Genomic DNA, 18,755 nt, shown 5'->3' on the forward strand with positions numbered 1-18,755 from the left:
CCAAATTCCCTCAACACAATTCCATAAGAGACTACAGCTGACACAGTGAGGTTTTAAATCATCGCACATTGTGGTCACCTCATCAGTCCTTTCTGTAGAAACACAGCATCTCCAAACCTACTTAGGCATAATAAGCCATTTTGAGAACACTACTGCGAGATTATTCCCTACTGTGGGGTGAGAATTCATTTTTCCTTATGCAAAGCTCTGATGACTAATACCTCAATTTTTTTTTTCCTTTGTCTTTGCCTTATTTTCAGCTAAGAGAATGAATTAGCTGGGTTAAGTACAAAAATCACTCATTTTAGTGGAAGGTGCCCCTGCCCATGGCAGGGGGGTTAGAACTAGATGAATTCAAGGTCCCTTCCAACCTAAACAATTCTCTCATTTTCTTCTATATAGCACATCTATTATTTTTCTGGGTGATTCTGCTGACATTCTGCTCTTACCCTGCCTTTAGCAGAGACTACCAGGCTTCTTGTTCAGTCCCAAGAATGCTGTTTAGTCTGTCAGTTCAGGATGTTTGTAGATGTTACTGTTAGATTTTTTTTTTTCAATGCTGACTTCAGTTTTCTTGTAGAAAACAGATGTACCTAGTGAGCTAAGCCTGCTTTCTCCATCCATTACCACTTTTAACATCAGAAATCTATAACTCAAAAGAAAAACTGTATAAACACTCATAAGGAAATAAACATCTCATAAATAGATGCAAAGTCAAATCAGGAGGAGACTTAAGCAGTTTTTGTTCCTTGTTACCAGTTTAAACTCATCCCTTCTCCATCTTACTTTCATGACTGGCTTGAGCAAGGAGGGGTGACACTGAGTGCATGAAGAGGCCTAGGAATTGTTGCAGCTTTACCCCATCTCCCTTCAAAGCTGCATTTGGACACAAGGCTGAGGAGAAACCAGGTATAAGAAAATTCCTTTACTTGTTTTCCAGAACATGCAAACTAGACGAACTGGATATAATCAGGTAAGGTGTGTGTAGTATGTAACTCTGAATATAGATTCAGTTCAGAGCCTTATTCATCCCAGGGAGTCAAAGGAGCAGCTCAAAACCATAGCATCTGGAAGAAACAGGGACTCACTGTCTCTTGGCCCCAGACCTTCTTTGGGAAGGGATTTACAGCGCAGAATCCCAATGTTATTTCCTGTTCAGGAACAGGAAGCTTAACAGATATGCCACTACATGTTGTCAACTCTCCCATTTGAATAATAAGAGGTCTTTCCACAAGTAGGGAAGAATAAAATTCAAAGTTTCATGAAGATTTATCTTTCTCGAGCTATTTGGGAAGGAGGGGGTGGTAATGCCTTTTGTCTTTTCCAGTAAGCCAGAACTCTCTTACTTATCTTTCAGAATCTTTCCATGTCTTCCATCTCTAAAACTCCCATCCCTCCCAAATTAATTCTGAACACCTTTTTGTGGAGGGGGAGAAGGGTGAGATAAGTGACAGCCCAAGTAAAAAGCTCAGATCCCAAGCATTACCAGAATGCTGTCCCACAGAAATATCCCATCTTATCTGAGGACCACACGAGTGTCGCTGCACTGCCATAAGGAAACAATTTTTTACCCTGGGAAAGAAGGTGATGGGAACGAAGTATAGTTGTGGCTGACCTGAGCTCTGGGGAAATGTTAGCTCAAACTGGTTCACCCCTGTGTGGTCAAGGCATTTCAGTGTGTGTGGTTTTAACAGCTCTGAGCTGCTGTTGCTTGAGAGGTAATATTCCATTTACATCCAAGCTATAAAGTTTTGGCAAGAGTCCTCTAAGTTTATAACAGTTAAGGACTAAGGCAGATACTCTTTTCTCTAATGGGGAAAGGTCAATATTCTTTATATTGGTGGGTTTGGGGTTTTTTTTTTACTATTACAAAGAAAGCACTTTAAATCTTTGTCTGTTGCCTGAATGAATTAGGGAATAATATCAGACCACCCCACAAGCATAGCTGAATGGTTGTCATTTTTCAGTATTTTCCCCTCAGCCAGTCTCTTAGGAAAATGTGTAAATGATAATAGATCATTCTTGTTTCAAGTAATTGAAAGCATATTCTCAAGTCTTTAAACATATCCAGCATGAATCCAGCTGGAGCTCCCCAAATCAACTTGCAAGTCCTTCAGTCACTGTGAAGGCCAGAAACATTTACAGTGGCAACACAAGATAACATAACTCTCTCCACTCCAGGGAAGTGTTTCTACTGGACATTCTTCTGGACACGTTGAAGAGCTGTAGACAGCACAAAGTCTGATGTGGCCCTGAAAAGTACTCATACTATCACCTTCTCAATGAAAGAATCTAGCACAGCTAAATTTGGATAAAAGTTTTGCAAAGCTATACTTTGAGAGCTTTATTCCCTTAGGTGAGAATTACAGAGAAAGGGGCCACTTTCTCCATTTAAAAATACTGTTATACATCTAACTTTATTGATGTATTGTATCTATTGAAAACAATACTAAACAAAACCAATCACATTACCTTCTCACCTCTTCTAATGATTTTAAATCTACAAAATCCTTTCCCTGGTAAAGTAGAGAACAACTGTATGCAATGGGAATGCAGTAGGCTGAACCAGCCCAGAAGGATATATCCTTATAAAAAAACCATATACTGTTTCCTAGCACCTTTGCACACAACAGTGTCATTCCTCAGACAGGGACAAAAATAAAACGCTTGCAGAAAAGCAATGTGTGGCATAAGACCAGGAAAAATTCAGATCAGCAACATAATAAGTTACATTGTTCAGTTAAAGTGACAAACTGATTAAAGATACATATATATGAAGGGAGATATCAGAAAGAAAAGTTCTTTGAGTGGTTGGTTCTGAGGGCGAAAGGCTGGGGCAGGGGGAAGTAGGTAGGACAAGCTTTAGTTCATCTTTTCCATGAGTTCTCCTGGAACAAGCTCCATGCAGCCCCCAAACACAGTGTGATTAATTCCCCCACAGAGAGCCTAATCCCTACTAAAGACACAGAAGAGACCATTTAGGTATGAGCTATCACAGGCCACCAGATCATGGCATCCCTTTCATGTGCTGCTCAGGCACTCTGAAGTGCCTTCTTCCTTCCTGCTCTTACTACTATATAAGACTGTTTTGCACTGATCATTAAAAGCTTTCTTATATCCAAGCTAACAGCCAGCAAATAGCTCATTTTGTAGCAGCAGGTCTTGCAACTTAATGCTTTCACCCATAGTACTTACCCTTCTAAGTTTTTTCTTCTGTAAAACACCATGCTCTGGTAGGATACATACACTTCCTTCTATGATCACTTTTTATAACCTTCTCTCTTCTATAGGTGTGATAAAGCAGAGCTGTTAATGTACCCCAAGTTAAGTCAGCCTGAGATTTACACATACAAAAAAAATGCTGTCTATGCTTCCATTTAGCATGCTGGAATTGTATTTTTTTTTTAAATAGGCAACAGTGATCATTGTTGAAAACTATATATGGAGTCTTCTGTCCAACTGAGAAAGTGACACTCCTGGCCTAGAGCAAAAATCCTCATTATTATTTTGTTACTGACTGAATACACATTTTGCACTGTTATTTAATCTTACTTTGCTGGTCCTTAAGATATTTGCTGCCACACTTGCACATTGTATACCTGTTTTCAAAAGTCTGAATGGATGCCCAAGTCTCAGAACAGATGGCTTTGCATTTTGTTTACATTCCAGAGAATTTCAACACGTACATCCTCAGTCCATCCCAAGTGTCTGCTGCAGAAGCAGGATTAGGAAAAGCTACCAGCTTCCAAACAGCCACAGATAAAGGAAGAAACATTCCCTTTGTAGAGGTCTACCCAGAATTAGCAGTCATTTTCACCATGTGGAGCTTGTCTTTGAATGCTTCTAGTTCCCTTCACACAATTCCATCAGTGACAAGTATCTCTGCATTAGTGAGCCTAGTCTTAAGAACATCCCTTGAAACATTCCATCTACAAAACCAGAAGCTCCTCTGCTCCAATACATCTCCCACAGTTCAAGGTACCATTTTGTTTGCATCAATTTGCTCATGAGAACTAGATTCCTGTCCTGGCATTTCCTGCCTTTTACAGAAGCTGTGCAGGAAGATTAGGATGTTCTGAGTCAGCACAAAGCACAGTGGCTGGCAACAGCACATACAAGATGAGAGGAGGGTTTGTCTTCGCAAGTACATTTTATTTTAGTGTAAGTGCATTATCAAATTCAAGGGTTTTCTTTTGTGAAAGAGGTCATTGTTAAGCCTTACATGCTTTGAGGTTGCATCTATGTCAGACTACAGTGCTGCATTAATGCCAAGCCATAATCAATTAGCACTTTAAATACACCTTCATTTTATACACATTCTTGTTGACCAGGGCAAGTTTAACAGGACCCCTCCAGCAGAAGGTGTAGTAAAGCAGATGGACAAAATACATCCTCAAAGACTTCACCTGAGCTCAGCCCTGCCAATGCGTCTCTAGGAGGGTAGAAGTGAAAGATCAATAACAGACAATTCCAGTTATGCCAGTCAGAGGCACAATTTCAGATGTGCCAGGGATACACACATTGGTTGCCTGTACTGGTTCCAGAGGACTGATCACCCCTAAGCCTGGCTGACCCGGGAGCTACAAAGTAGAGCAAGGCAGGTCAATTCACATTAACACTTACTGAAAAAAAGAATTATCACAGATGTGCTGATTTAATGCAAGTTTTGAAGTAGTTCTGAACAGCTAAAAGAATCAAATCAGACATCAAGCCAGGCCCCATATTAAAGGCTGCAAAGGTTTAGTTCCAGAACACACACTGAGAGGGAAGAAAAAGAGCACACAATCACCAAACCAAACCCATGTATATGTCTGCAGAACAATTTGTGAGGAAGTTCTGGGGACAGACTTCAGATTAAACACAACATACTGTAAGAAAAATCAGTATCTAACAGTGATTCAAGGACTTAGTTATAACTGCACTTGGAGTTAACTCTGAAGATTTTAAGGAATTACTGCCCTTCGTTCTTATTTTTGCAAGCAGTGGTTTGTACTAGTTATTGAATCTCAGTTGACAGGCAGAACCACTTAGTTCTGCAAAGGTAAAAGTATTCAAATCAACTGCACAGACACACTCTACTAGTTTAAGTCATCCACAAATCCCTCCCAGAAGACCATATTATAGGTACAATACAGATACAACCCTTTCCAGCTACTATAAAATGGCACAAGATAAAATGACTCACTAGGATCTCCTAATGAATTGCTCATTTTTAATTACAACTCTCCAGGCACTGGTATGTATCAATAATAGAAAAATTCAAAGGTTAAAAACAGTGTACAGTTTAGCACAGAAGGCAACATTTGAAGAGAAGCACATCATTTTAATTTGCTTTGAAGTTTAAAGCAATCCAAACAAAAAAGTTAAACTATATAAATACAGAGTAAATGCACATAGTTTACAGCCAACTACATGTATGCAAGAATAATAGCAAACCTCACATGAGCACTGCAGTATTCTCAAACTGTCATCTGTGAGTGTTTAGCTATGACTCTGAGGGCATAGTTATGTTCACATATGCAGGGTAGGCAGACTCTTAAATAGAAGAACTGAAAAAACATAACTCAGTTTTAACAAACAGAAAGTTGAAAAAAGTACATTTACCTAGGCACACTTCAGCATTCTGCTTGTTTCCAAATTTGAACAGTTTAAACAGGAAGCAACACTTATAAAGGCTCTCCAATGTTTTGTCTCTGGAAGCATCCTTTTACAATGCTACAGTCTGAGGAATGTTACAGAGGTCATAAGAAAAACAGAATAACAAACTGTCATTAACAAACCATCAGATGTCATTAACATCTCAATCAGCAAGGGAATATACGGAGTGCATTATGTAAACAGAGAACGAGATCGGTTCAGTGTTAATATACAAGTGGACAGGTGATGTTTCAGTTACAATCAGAACAACCAAGAACTCCACAGCTCCCTACTGTAAACCTACTTCAAACTACACAGAGGAGCAGACCAGAAACTCAGACCAAAAAAAAAAAATAAAATCTATCCATCAGGTGAAAGGCTGGGCTCAGCCCCCCCGCAAGACACCCCAGCTCAGCTGTTTCCACACAGCACTGCAGGAGCCGAACGGACGGGAGGGGCTCGGGAATGTGTCTGCGCTCACGGGAATCAGTTTTCCACGGCTTTCCCTCGCCGCGTTCCCAGCGCGGCTCAGCGGAGCGGGCGTGCTCCGCTGCCACCTGCGGGCCGCGCCGGGGAACTGCAGCCTCCCGCAGCCAACCCGCGGGCCCAACAGCTCGGTCTGACCCAGGCGAGGGGAATAGCGGGAAGCCAATTAACTACCGAGCTTCAGACATCCCAGACCTTCGCCTCTAGCACAGACAAGCGTGACACAAACACGCGACACTCAAATACAAATCAAGATGACCAGTTTAAATGCACTCCTTTCAGCTCTGTACTTAAAGATATTATTGAATGTAGCATCTTTTTATTCCCTTTGACTTTTTATAATAAATATGAAGAAAACTATATAAATAATTTACAGATCTTTGGGAAACATTTCAGAGGTAACTTTGCAGGTACTGATAGTTTAAAAAAATAGCAAAAAATCCCAAGAATTTTGGGGGTTATGTTTGGTTATGTAAAGCAAATCAAAAAGATCACCCCTGAAATTTAAAACAAAGCTGGAACATCCATTAAAGAAGTGGAATAATAAACTGATTGTCTACTTTAAGCTGCTGCCTCCCGTATTCAGTTGTCCTTGTGAACGTGTCCATATCAACCCAAGGGGCTCTGCTTTCCCCCAGAGAAGGCACACACACAGTACCCAGGGAATTCATGGGAGACAAACATGGAACCAAGGGACAATGTATCCAAACAGGAGAGTAACTCTCATGAAGCCTCGGCAAATCCAAGTGATTATCACGTTCATGAATTCCAAAGCTGAATCTAAGTTTTGGCTGTGACTGAACTATCTGGATAGCCTGGAGAGTGACCCACTTTCCACACAACAGAAGTTACAGTAAGTCACTATTCCTGAACAATGGCATAACAGCAAGGCTTAGGTCAGAGTCATGAATACTCCAGACTTTTCCTGGAGAGATCACTAGAAAAAGCCCACTTTAGAACACATTTAAGCACTCCTTTCACTTCTTTGGGACAATCAAGTCACCATGGTCACATCTCAGACCATGCTATGTCTTTAAAAAGATAACATTTTCCAAGAAGGGAAGTCAATTTTGCATTGCAAGGTCACTGTACACACTATGGATGGCTTTTAGAGGATGAGCAATTAATATAGAAAATTACATTAAATACTCAAGGACTTCGACACTGTGTGGAGAACACGACAAGGGTCAAAATTAAGGAAAGAAAATGAGAAAAACCCAGACTGATTGTTCTGCAAGCTTTGAGCTTTTACATAGAGCCTACAGAACCACTGCAGAGATGCTATGGATCTACAGCATGAACTCTTGCACAGCTTACACAGAAATCAAACCACATGCTTTGCTTAAAACCCAACTGCATATTTCAAACACAGTTTGGCTACAGATAATCAGTAAGAGGAAGAAAATTCATAAGCCCTAAGAAGGCCACAAAGTGCATAAGAAGTCATTCATAAAATAAAGCCATTGCACACAATGCACAGTTCAAGTGTACTGAAGTACCACACTGGAAGAGTTGATAGCACAGTTCTGTCCATGCCAGTGTAGCAGCATTTATGAGTAGAAAGCTATTGCCCCCAATTTATAATGATCATCTTTCTCCTAAGGATAATGGATGCAGACTGCAGAGACATCTAGAAAGCTGTAAAAGTTCCTGTAACGTTCAACTTTTTATCACTCCAGTTGTATGATTTTGGAAAACTCCGTAAATTATGACAAAAAACCAGCTAAGTCTCGCTGCTGAATGCAAGGCATTGTTTTGCTATTGGCTTATGGAGTAAAAACAATGTCTGAATATTCAGACAATGTAGAGGACAAGGTTACACTGTCAGCTGCAGTTCAGGACACAGGCTCAAGCTGACAGATGTGATACAGCAATTATCAAGGGGAACGCTTTCAAGAAAATCTCAACTGCAATTTTCTCCATCCTTCTGCACAGAGCCTGTCTGCACTGAAAAGATCTATCACAGCTTCAACTGGTTTCTGCTTTCTGGTCACCTTAGCCACAGTGATATGTGCTCTCTCTCAGTACTTCCATAAAAGTATAGGTAATCCAGACATTTAGGGGTAATACAGCTTGTGCTTAGGCAGCATGAAACTATCTGTGTCAATCCTGTCTTCACAAACAGGAGGCTGGACTAGTTAAGATTTCGGATCACATTACAAATCCTTAAAAAGGCTATAAAGTAGCATTCACCAACTTCTTCCTTAGCTGTGTGAGTGACCTGAACAGGTTGGCAAGGAAAACTGATGATACAGGACAATGTTTCATAGGTCTCTCTACTTAACAACAGTTCCAGAAGAGAAAAAGGACGATACAGCAGAACCAGAAATCCACATACATCCAGTATTAACAGACTGATAACCTGAAGAGTTCAGTAATCAGATCCTCTCTTGCTAACCTACAACACTGCTCAAAATTTAAGGGGGGGAAACCCAACCATAAGCAAACTAAAAACTACAAAAAGTATCACCTTTTGTAGTGAAGAAATAACTCTGTTCTGGGTCCCTGCACCATATTTTGTCTTGAGGTAGCAACATGGAAAACTTTACACACTGACTACTACCTCAAGTCTCTTTATGAACCTTCAGGTACAGAAATCTACAAAAGTACTGTCTTGTCCATTCTTCCAACAGGTTACTGTGAAGTAAAACAGAACAATCACTAAGAAAAGTGAATAAGGCTGCCCAAGAACATATCTTATCTTCCCTCCCTCACCCATCAGGTCTCTGAAGGTAATTCCATGGCTTTGTCTAGCTTAACAGATGAAAAGGAAGTAATAATTTTGAATTAAGAAATGTATGAAGGCATTCCCTAAGCGGCAGTTCCTATTTGTCACACTGCCAAGAGACCACACAATAAGGCAGCAAAATTATTCATAGTTGCCCACAATCAACCTTCTGTTTTGTCTACAGCTGCTTGTTCTTGACATAGCGTTCCTTTTGCCCACCACAATAGCATTGACATTCAGTGGTCCACTCCAGTCTTTCCATCTTCCACCTTCTTCCAGGAAGCCTTGTCACACTGCTATCCATCAAGCAAGTAGACTACAACTTCATAGGTTGACATCATGATAGCTGTGTTTGGGATCTGTCTGATCAGGTGCGTGGTTAAGCCTCGGTACAGGGATCCGTACCCTTCCTCTCGCACAAGCAAAGACAGTGTCTGGAAGAAAGATCTGTATTTTGTTCCCTCTTCTCTTAGTCTTGTTCGTACAACCTCTGTACAAAGAAAACCACATGTGGTTACGTTCACCACTTTGCATTATTTTCCCCAGAAACCAATCAGTGATTTGTTACATGAAAATCCCCCTCCTCAAGTTCTCAATCTCAGAACCCCTCTTTAAAAAAAAAACAACCAAAAAGGGAGTAGCAAACCAAGTATGTGTAGAGAAGAAAACAAGTTATGTTTTCAGCAGCAATAGATACCTGACTGAACAAGGTTAATTGTTTTGCTTAGTTACAGCCCAGAAAAGGACTGTTGTTTGGGTTTACATTTTAGCTCAGAAGTTGACACTGGTTTAGTGTTCAGTTCATTAACAAACCTTATGGATACACAATTATTTTGCAGGAGAATCAAGTGTGACTGAAACACAAACTAGACAGCCTGTTTTTCTAGAAGGGAGACAAGAACTTGCTGGAAAATTACGGAAAATTGCTGAGGAGATAGATTCCAATTGAAAGAGGATCTCCTTAAGTACTTCGGGCCATACCCTGGTAAACCTTTGGCAAAATAAAGATTTCCTAAGAGAAGGCCATGCTAGACACCCACTTTAAAGCACTTCCATTTCTGAATACCACTCTCACGTTGACCTGCCAAATCTGATGTGAAAAGCTTTAGACAAAGAAATATTTCTTGAGCAAGTGAACCAAAGCCAGCTACAAATATCACTGAAAAGACTCCCTCTGGTGGATCTGACTCAGGTTCTCAACTCTACATGCCCCACTTACCATGGGGATATGCTATTGATGTTGCACAAGTTTTGGAAGTGGCAGCAGCCATCATCATTCCCACAAAGTCCGATGCTTCTTTTGCTGAGTCATCCTCACTGTCCATGGGAGAAGCAGTCTTATACTCCAGCAGTTTTTTCTTAATACTCTCATAAATAACAAAATGAATAACAGTCTCAGATATGCCTGCATAGGATGCTGACATTCCTCTGTAAAAGCCTTTAACACCATCTGATCGATAAACTTTTCGGACACACTCAAGAGCACTCATTCGCTTTTCTCCACGATTCCTAAAAGGAGAAAACAAGTCATATATCAACTGGTGCAACTTGGGACTGGACAACAGTTAAACAGTTTTTCTTTGAGTGATGAGGAGACTTAGGAAATATCCAACATTGATGTTGAGAAGCTCCAAGTCAGATACCGTTAAGAACACACAAAACTTGAAAGTCTCAAAGACCTTTAGCACTAAACACAGGTAAAGCATTACATGGAATCCAAGCCAAACTTCATATGCTGACTAAAGAAAAAAGTATCATGTAGACGGGTTCAACAGCTCTAAGCCCCCCCCAACTCTGCAATAAAGGATTAAACTGCTTGAAAACAGACTCCCAAATGGGCTGTCAATGTCAGTGACTCCTGAGAAAAATCACCATTTTCTTTTGCATAATGGATTTCCCCTAAGTGTTGCCTGAAATAAAGCGCTCCATAGCATAGTAATTACAGAGTTTGAACAGCAGGCCCTACAGCATTACAGCTCTCAGCAAACAACTAGCACATCAACCAATGCAACACTGGTAGCTGTTATTTGACTCAACTAAGCCACTGCTGATGTCAAGGAAAATGCTCATTAGACGTGACTGTATCAAGCAGTATTTGGCAAATAAAATTTTATTCCCGTTTTGAGCTTGCTTATTGAATTAAATTGTGCATATTGAAATACTTAGCATGTGTACTGGGTTTATGTTGCCAGGTTTTGGCAGCAGGGGGGATACAGGGGTTGCTTCTGTGGGAAGCTGCCAGAAACTTCCCCGATGTCCAGCAGAGCCAAGGCCAGCTGGCTCCAGCTGGACCCATCACTGGCCAAGGCCAGCAAATCAGGAATGATAGTAATGCCTCTGGGATAACACATTCAAGAAGGAAAAAAGTTATTGTGCAGATGTAATTGTGGCCAGAGAAGAGCAGAGTGAGAATATGTGAGAGGAACAACTATCCAGACACCAAGGTCAGTGAAGAAGGATGGGGAGGAGGTGGGAAACCCATGCTGGAGCAGGGTCCTAACAGGACTTGTGACCCTGTGGAGGACCCACGCTGGAGCAGGTTGTGCCTGAAGGATTGCACTCTACAGAAGAGTGCAGGTTGCTATAGCAGTTCATGGAGAACTGTTGCCTGTGGGACAGACTCATGGTGGAGAAGTTCCTGGAGGACTGTCTCCTGTGGGAGGGACCCCAAACTGGAGCATGGGGAGACTTCTCCCTGAGCAGCAGCAAGAACAACGTGCGATGAACTGACCACAATCCCCATTCCCCATCCCTCTGTGCTGCTGAGGGGGAAGACACAGAGCTCAGGAAGGAGGGAACAGTGGGGTGAAGGTGTTTTTAAGATTTATTTGACTTCTCATGATCCTGCTGCTCTCATTTTGTTCATAATAAATTCAATTAATATCCCCCAAGTCAAGTCTGTTTTGCCTGTGACAGTACTCCGTGAGTGATCTCTCCCAGTCCTTATCTCAACTCATGAGCCTTTGGTTATATTTTTTCTCCCCTGTCCACTTGCAGAGTGACACAGCAGCTTTGGTGGGTGTCTGGCATCCAGCCAGGTTCAAGCTGCCACACACTGTACACAGATACACAAAACCATTACAACACTGCACAAGATGTGCTTCCCCTACGGTCGTGAGTGCAGGCACTTGGAATATATGGATTGTGCCAGTAGGGGTCCGAGTGAGACAGTCACAGAATAAAACAGCAAATAACCTTGTAAGAAGTTATGGTAACTCATGGACACTGTCAGAACAAGACAGACCCTGGCAGCAACTATTATATAAGCAGTAAGAGGCATCACCAGATGGCAGAATTTAAGTCTTGATGGTTTGAACCTGCAATGTTAAATGCAATGAACATTACGAGGTTTAAGAGAAAGACTGAGCACATAGAGCTACAAGTTGGAGACTGAGTAAGCTGGGTAGAGGGCACTGCAGAAAACTGAGAAGGAGCTGGTGAGAAGAGCAGCTGGAGCTGCAGCTTCAGGGACACTCCCAGTCCCCACATATGCCTGTACACCTGGACTGGTGCACTGACAGACTGCTGCAAGTGTTTGCTCTTCTGATGTCCAAATGCACAACATTGTCTTGAAGGCCAAAGCAATGTCACTTTGAGAACAGAACATAAGCCTTCTCCAGCTCTTACTGGGATCATTTTTGAGAACTTCAATAGAAACAAGATCAGGCCAGGATAATCCCACAGACCAAGTGTTTTTATGCCTCTATTAACAACCGAATTAGAAGAGCTGAGAATGCAGTACATGCTTGACTAGCCCAGGTAACTGCAGTATTATACAAAGAAGATCCTTCTTCAGGTCTCAACATGAACAATGTGCTTGATATAATGCAGAGAAATACTGTGCACAAGAAATCGATAATTTCCCTAATTTCTTTAAAGCCCTGTAGTTTAAGAAGTTTAACTGACTATTCAGTAAAAAACAAGCAGAGGCACAAGATGACATCAGGTTGCACATAGCACCAAAATCTACTTATTTTAACGAGACTGTTAACCTTGTAATTAATTCCAAGTTTTCTGGCCAGTCTACTATAGTGCTTCAAGCACACCTCAGAATGGAGATTAAAATAGTAAATATGAGAGTATAACTTATAGGTAGATCAGCATCAACTTTCCAAATCTGAAATGTTGAATGTTTAAAAATTAATTCTATTTTGGGATGCAGAACATCCCAACACTTCGGTGTAACTTGATCCCAGCAGTGGTATTTCCCATTGTCACCATACCTGGCATCAAGCTGTAATCGTGTCTTCACCAACCAAATGGGATTAGTTGTTGTGATCGCAGTAAAACCTAAAAAATGTAAAAAGAACAACGTTAGATGTGATAATACCCCAAGAACAACAACTGCATTAAAGTTTAAAACACACACAGTAAGGTACAGTGGATGCAAAAACTCGGACTATACTGACTTTGCAGAAGTACCTCTTGTAGCCCTTTACTGACATTTTATGAATCCATACAGCCAATAAACACTTAGGTTACTTTTAAATTTTACATTAATATTGAGTATGTTTAAATCTTAGCAAGAAATGCCCCATATATAGTAAGCCAAATTAAGTACATTTCTCTTCCTATCTAATACCAACTCTGTTTTGACACCACAGAACAGCAATGCCAGCTAGACTAATATCACAGCCAATTTGGCAAAAATGTCAATAAGAATGCATTGCAGAGACAGCTATAGCAATTTGAGATGGTAGAAAACATTGTGTCAATTTACTTTGTTACCTGAAATACAATCCGAGTTTGAAAGCATGCAGACTGAATAAATACTACTTTTGGTGCAGTCAAAAGGCATATATTACTGTAAATTAAGAGACCTTCTAATACTGAACTATAAAGAGCAGTTAAATTTGAGTGGTATTTAGTATTCAAAGCAGAGATTGTTGGCTGGCCTAGGAATACTTTTACAAGCATATGAGTGTTTAAATTGTTAAAGTTAACACTATGAATTCTAACTATTCAGACAGCAACTATTCAGGCTTGCATAAGGGCCAAGGGTTAAAGCTTTGATTTTCAGTCCACTAAAGAAAAAGAAAAAGGAAGAAAAAGAGAAACAGAAACAAAATAAAGAAAAAAAAAGAAGTAAGAATCACTCTTACTTCTGCACAACTGTGGAGAGAGATAGAGAGCAGAGTGAAAGGTAGCTCTGAAAAAAGTAAAATAAAACAAACCATTGAGTCGTAATACCACACATGCACCATTAATGAGGTGTCATGTCTGCAGGAGAGAATAGGAAAAGGGAAAAGCTGGAACATGGCCAAGCAAGAGATGATAAATTTAGACACTTGCTTTTTAAGTGACACACATGGCTGGTATATCACTACAGAGACATGCTGCCCTCCTGCAGGGGGATGGACTGGGGTTGTGGGAAAGCAAGAGAGTTACCTGACTCAGTGCACATATGGTGCACCATACTTATCCAAGGAACAGGCTATTGATAAGCTTGTTTAGGGAGATCATTAGCAGCTTACAGAAATGTATTTAGCAGAACTGTTTGCATACATGTTACTCCTGGGCAATCACAATCTACTTGACATTGCACACAAAGGTCTGCAATACTCAGAAATGCCAGGGGATCTTAACTGTTCTAAAGTTTGTTCTGTTGCCACCCCCAAATCTTAAATATCCCATCAGGATTTTCAGCTACAGCTCTAAAGACAGTTGTCTAAAGACAGGTTTGGCAGCTAAGATTTAGCTGGTTATCTACACCAAGAGCACAAAAACACATTGGAGGCTTCTGTTTAATCTTCTGATTAGATTTTTAAACTGACTCAAACTTCTTAATCAAGTAACTTTCTGTGGTAGATAAAAGGGTTTGGAATTGCCTTTTTTTTTTAAATACACTACTCTTTTTGTCTATGTCTTGGTACATGTATATGCTTCATATGATGGAGTGAAATTCTAAGGAGACAAGTGTTTTACATCTCTACTTTAGGTAGGTAAGTAATTATGTAAACACTTAAAGCACTGAGGAACTACTCTGCCATAACAAGGCACAGGATGTTTTTAGAACACATCACATCTGCAAAATCAGCTCTGTAGCCCAACTAGTCAGAGTCTGACTGGTCATTCAATGTCTTAGAAACTCCACTGATTCCAACATTGTTTTTATTTCTTTACACTATCACTTATAAAGTTTTAATTTTCTTTGACTTCAAATCAGAATCTTTCCATATCTAGAGTGGAGTAAAGGGTACTAGGAATGCCCAGGACTGCAATAAAGGCTTTGAAATAAGGTGAGGAAAAATTACTAACTTTGCCTATCAACATATTTTCCAGGAAAGACTTCTCTCAAAACCAAAATTAGTTCTTAAGTCTCTCCTAGTTCTTGATTTCAAGTGAACAAAATAAAATCTTTTGCATTCCTATTCATGCAAGCTTTGGAATTTTGTTACTGTTAGACTGTACATTACAGCCTTATCTACTCAGCCCTTCCTCCTTCCTATTCAACCCAAAAAAAGGGTCTCTGCAGATCCTAAATCTGGGACAGGAAATGCAAAGTGAGATCAGTGGCAGTGTCTGGGTGACAGCAGTGACTGTAGTCACCCACAGCAGCAGCCTGACACTTCTAAGCAGGCTGGGAAGAGTACACTGGAAATTTCCAGTGAAGGGTGGTTGGCACAGGATGCAGCCCCTACTCTGTCCCAAACTGCACTCCCTGGGCATTGTCTAAGTGCAGCACCCCCAAAAGTAGGATCAGACACTAAGCAACATGGCCAATTTTTTTCTCTTAGGGCTGTCAAAAGCCTAAACTGACAGTTCAAACCAAAGCTTTCAAATCAAAGGTCCCTCAGTAATTCAGGTTTCAGGATGAAATGACTACAGGTCAATTCTTACAGGTAATGTAGTAAATATAGTCAGTGGAAAAAAAATGAATTAAGAGTTGAGTGATGCTGACACCAAGGAAAACCCTCCAAAACATGAAAAACACCATTTGGGATCTTTGATAACCTTTCATTTTTAAATAAAGTCTCTAGCACAATATTTGTTAAAAAATAAAGGTTGGAGACTTTCAACAGCTACCATGAAGCTCCACCAATTGTTTAATTTTTCTTTTCAGAAGTCTCAATGAAATTTATAATGCTTTACAATGCTTATCAATGTGTTGTACCCTCAAGAAAGATTCCAGATTCAATACAAGTATAGATAAATTTGGCAATACTACAGACTCCTGTACTTTTCTTCTATGAAATTTTATCCCACTTTCAGACAAAAAAATTCTCCATCTACTTTTTCAGCTATTACAGCTACTGACAGGTAAGATCCCAGGTATTCCTATTATGCATCATATTTCCAAGGACAGGGGTTTTGCTTTTTTCTCTATAAGCCAATGTAATTGATAAGACACATGTGAACATGGAATGCTAAATTAAAAATCCAAAGAAGTCAAATGAAAACAAATCAAAAGAGTAAACAGAAAGAGACAGAAAGGAGATTATATACATATTAAAAAAGAAAAAGAAAAGAGATCTTTGAAATAATATGACAACATAGAATATCAGCTGCAGCATTTAAAAGGCAGCTCTGGGACACTGAAGAAAAAACCCCCAAACCAAAATGCCTTGTTTAACCCATTAGGGGCTTCCAATTAGCCAGAGCTAAGTACAGTAGCAGCTACCAGTGAAAGGTATTTTCTACCTTTCCCTGATCTGCCGAGGGGGGGGAAAAAAAAAAAAAAAAAAAAAAAATCACTCTTAACAGAGTTAAGAAAAAGTGATGTCTTTGCACAATGCACATCATCTGAGTTCAAGATAATGCAAATGAATTCCCCATTTTGTTTATTCAATAGATATTACAAACCCACTGTGTGGTTCTTACACTAGAGGCTGCAAGAGACGCTCAGTTCAGTACTCACGAGGTTTTAGTTAGTCCATATTTCTGCAGGAAGTGACCTGCGGGTGGGGAGCATGAGATGACACGATCTCACTCTTTTCACGGGAGAAATGTACAGTAAATGCCTAAAATAGACACAGGCTTTTCTGTATCATAACAACAAGCAGTGACCTCATCAGACACAAGTGTACAAATCGAATCCCATCGGAAGGATTTGTGAATTAGTTATTGTGAGATCTAACTGGTTTTGCAGGTAAAAGTTTAGGAAAAAAAAGAAAGAAAAATAATCAAAACAGGCCACAGATATTAAAGTAGTTGTTTAAAATGCACTGAGTACTGAAATTTCTGCTCATTTGCAGCAGTTCAATTTTACATCTCCAAATACTTACCTATATAGCAAACTTACAAGTGGACCCTCCTCCTTCCCCACTCCCTTGAAAATATTATTCACAAAATCTAGCCTAGTCTTAGGACTGAAAAAACAAGATAGATGCCTTATGAAATCAAACTTTCTAAAACCAATGAACTAAATATGCATTTTATTTGGTATGAATTAACTGCGTACATAGTACTGAAAACTCACAAAAGTATTGTATCTCTGTAAATAATAAAGTGGTCCCAATTATTTTTAATAAATAAAAAAAAAAATCTGCATTTGGCTTGGTTTGTCAGTGAAGTTCTAGAAAGAACAGCAACAGCAATACAAGGCAAAGCAGTTTTGCAGCAGATTTGCAACCATGTTGTCTGATTGAGGCTACGATTCATTTAAAAAAAAGCAAATAAGAAAGCCATACAGGAATCAAGTATCTCATTCAGTTCTCCACAGTTTTTCTTCTCTGTGGCAAAAGAGGCCACGTACAACAAGGCAGCAGAGTTTATAGTGAATCTGAGAATTTAGCCTAACTTGGAAGTGTACAGAGATCAACTATCTTCACACAAGCAAACACTCATTCCTGTAGTAAGCTCAGATATATTCACTGCCCTAGTTTGCAAAAAGAGAACCACATGATATGCTGAGGAGTCGGCAAAAATGATTGTTGAGATTTCATGTCACTACACAGATATTTTAGGTATGAGAGCGATGTGAACTATATGCTGGGAGCTGGCACATAGCAAGGAAACATTTCTAATTGCATAAGGCATCAGTTACTAATATGTAGATAATTCATTCTCCTGCGGATCAAACAAACTTAGCAGAAAAATCTTAAAAGCATAAATATACCATTTTTATCTTGAGAAGGAAGAATCAGGTCTAAAACCAAACAAAAATGCTTAAAATACCACATCTCAGCTTTTCAGTCCCCAAAACACCATGTGCATAAGACAATCCTTATTTAACAAGGACATCAATCTAGCCTGAGATACTTATTAGCATACGATACAAGTAAACAGAATTTAAAGTTGACTAAAGTTCACTATTTGCAGTACTTTCATAAAACGGTAAGTTACAGGTTTTTTTTAAATTGTATTTCTGCATCATTACCATATTTTGCAACCTACAAGAAAAGCTCTGTAAGTGCAAATCCTCCTTCATGCTCATTTGGCATGAGAAAAGCCTTTATGAAACAAAGTTCACATCCAAAAATAACCCCCCAAAAACCATCAAACCAAAACAACAACCCTCATTTAAGATTGATTTACTCAATTTCTTACTGAAACCAATGGCAGCTGAAAAAGAAAAAAAACCAATACTGATTATTTTTTGCTAATTATTAGAAGTCTTTATTCACCTTGCCAATTTTGAAGTCTTAGGTTCAAAGCAAATATTGCAATGATCTTCTGCGTTAACCTGTCAACCAATTAAGAGCTCACATTCAATCTTGTCCCTGTTATTTTGCCATTTCTTTAAGCTGATTTGCATCATACAGCAATACAAACCTTGCAGGTAAAACTGTTAATAGCTGGTATAAGTGCATTTTCTGAAATATATTAGAATTACAAAAACAAGGTTAGCACGTTCCCAAGACAGCACTGTTAAATTTCAACTACTGAGTCCTTTTCATATATCAGAATAACACCAGAGTATTGAGAAGTTGTGTCAAAGAACCTTTTTTTAAAGGTCTTCCAG

The 18,755-nt window shown here is 39.6% G+C and overlaps 1 protein-coding gene across 1 annotated transcript in view; it reads right to left on the reverse strand.

The window, feature by feature from the left end:
• Nucleotides 1-5,192: 5,192 nt before the first annotated feature.
• SLC25A36 (solute carrier family 25 member 36) overlaps nucleotides 5,193-18,755 on the reverse strand; it is a 32,893-nt gene continuing 19,330 nt past the window's right edge. The window contains exons 5-7 of the mRNA XM_017825538.1: nucleotides 13,075-13,141; nucleotides 10,071-10,360; nucleotides 5,193-9,341 (exon numbers count right to left, since the gene is read on the reverse strand). Coding sequence (XP_017681027.1) covers nucleotides 9,148-9,341; nucleotides 10,071-10,360; nucleotides 13,075-13,141 — 551 coding nt within the window. The 3' untranslated portion in view covers nucleotides 5,193-9,147. The remainder of the gene's footprint in view (nucleotides 9,342-10,070; nucleotides 10,361-13,074; nucleotides 13,142-18,755) is intronic.

Source organism: Lepidothrix coronata, unplaced genomic scaffold, assembly GCF_001604755.1.
Source record: "Lepidothrix coronata isolate B3197 unplaced genomic scaffold, Lepidothrix_coronata-1.0 Scaffold120, whole genome shotgun sequence".
NCBI lineage: Eukaryota > Metazoa > Chordata > Aves > Passeriformes > Pipridae > Lepidothrix > Lepidothrix coronata.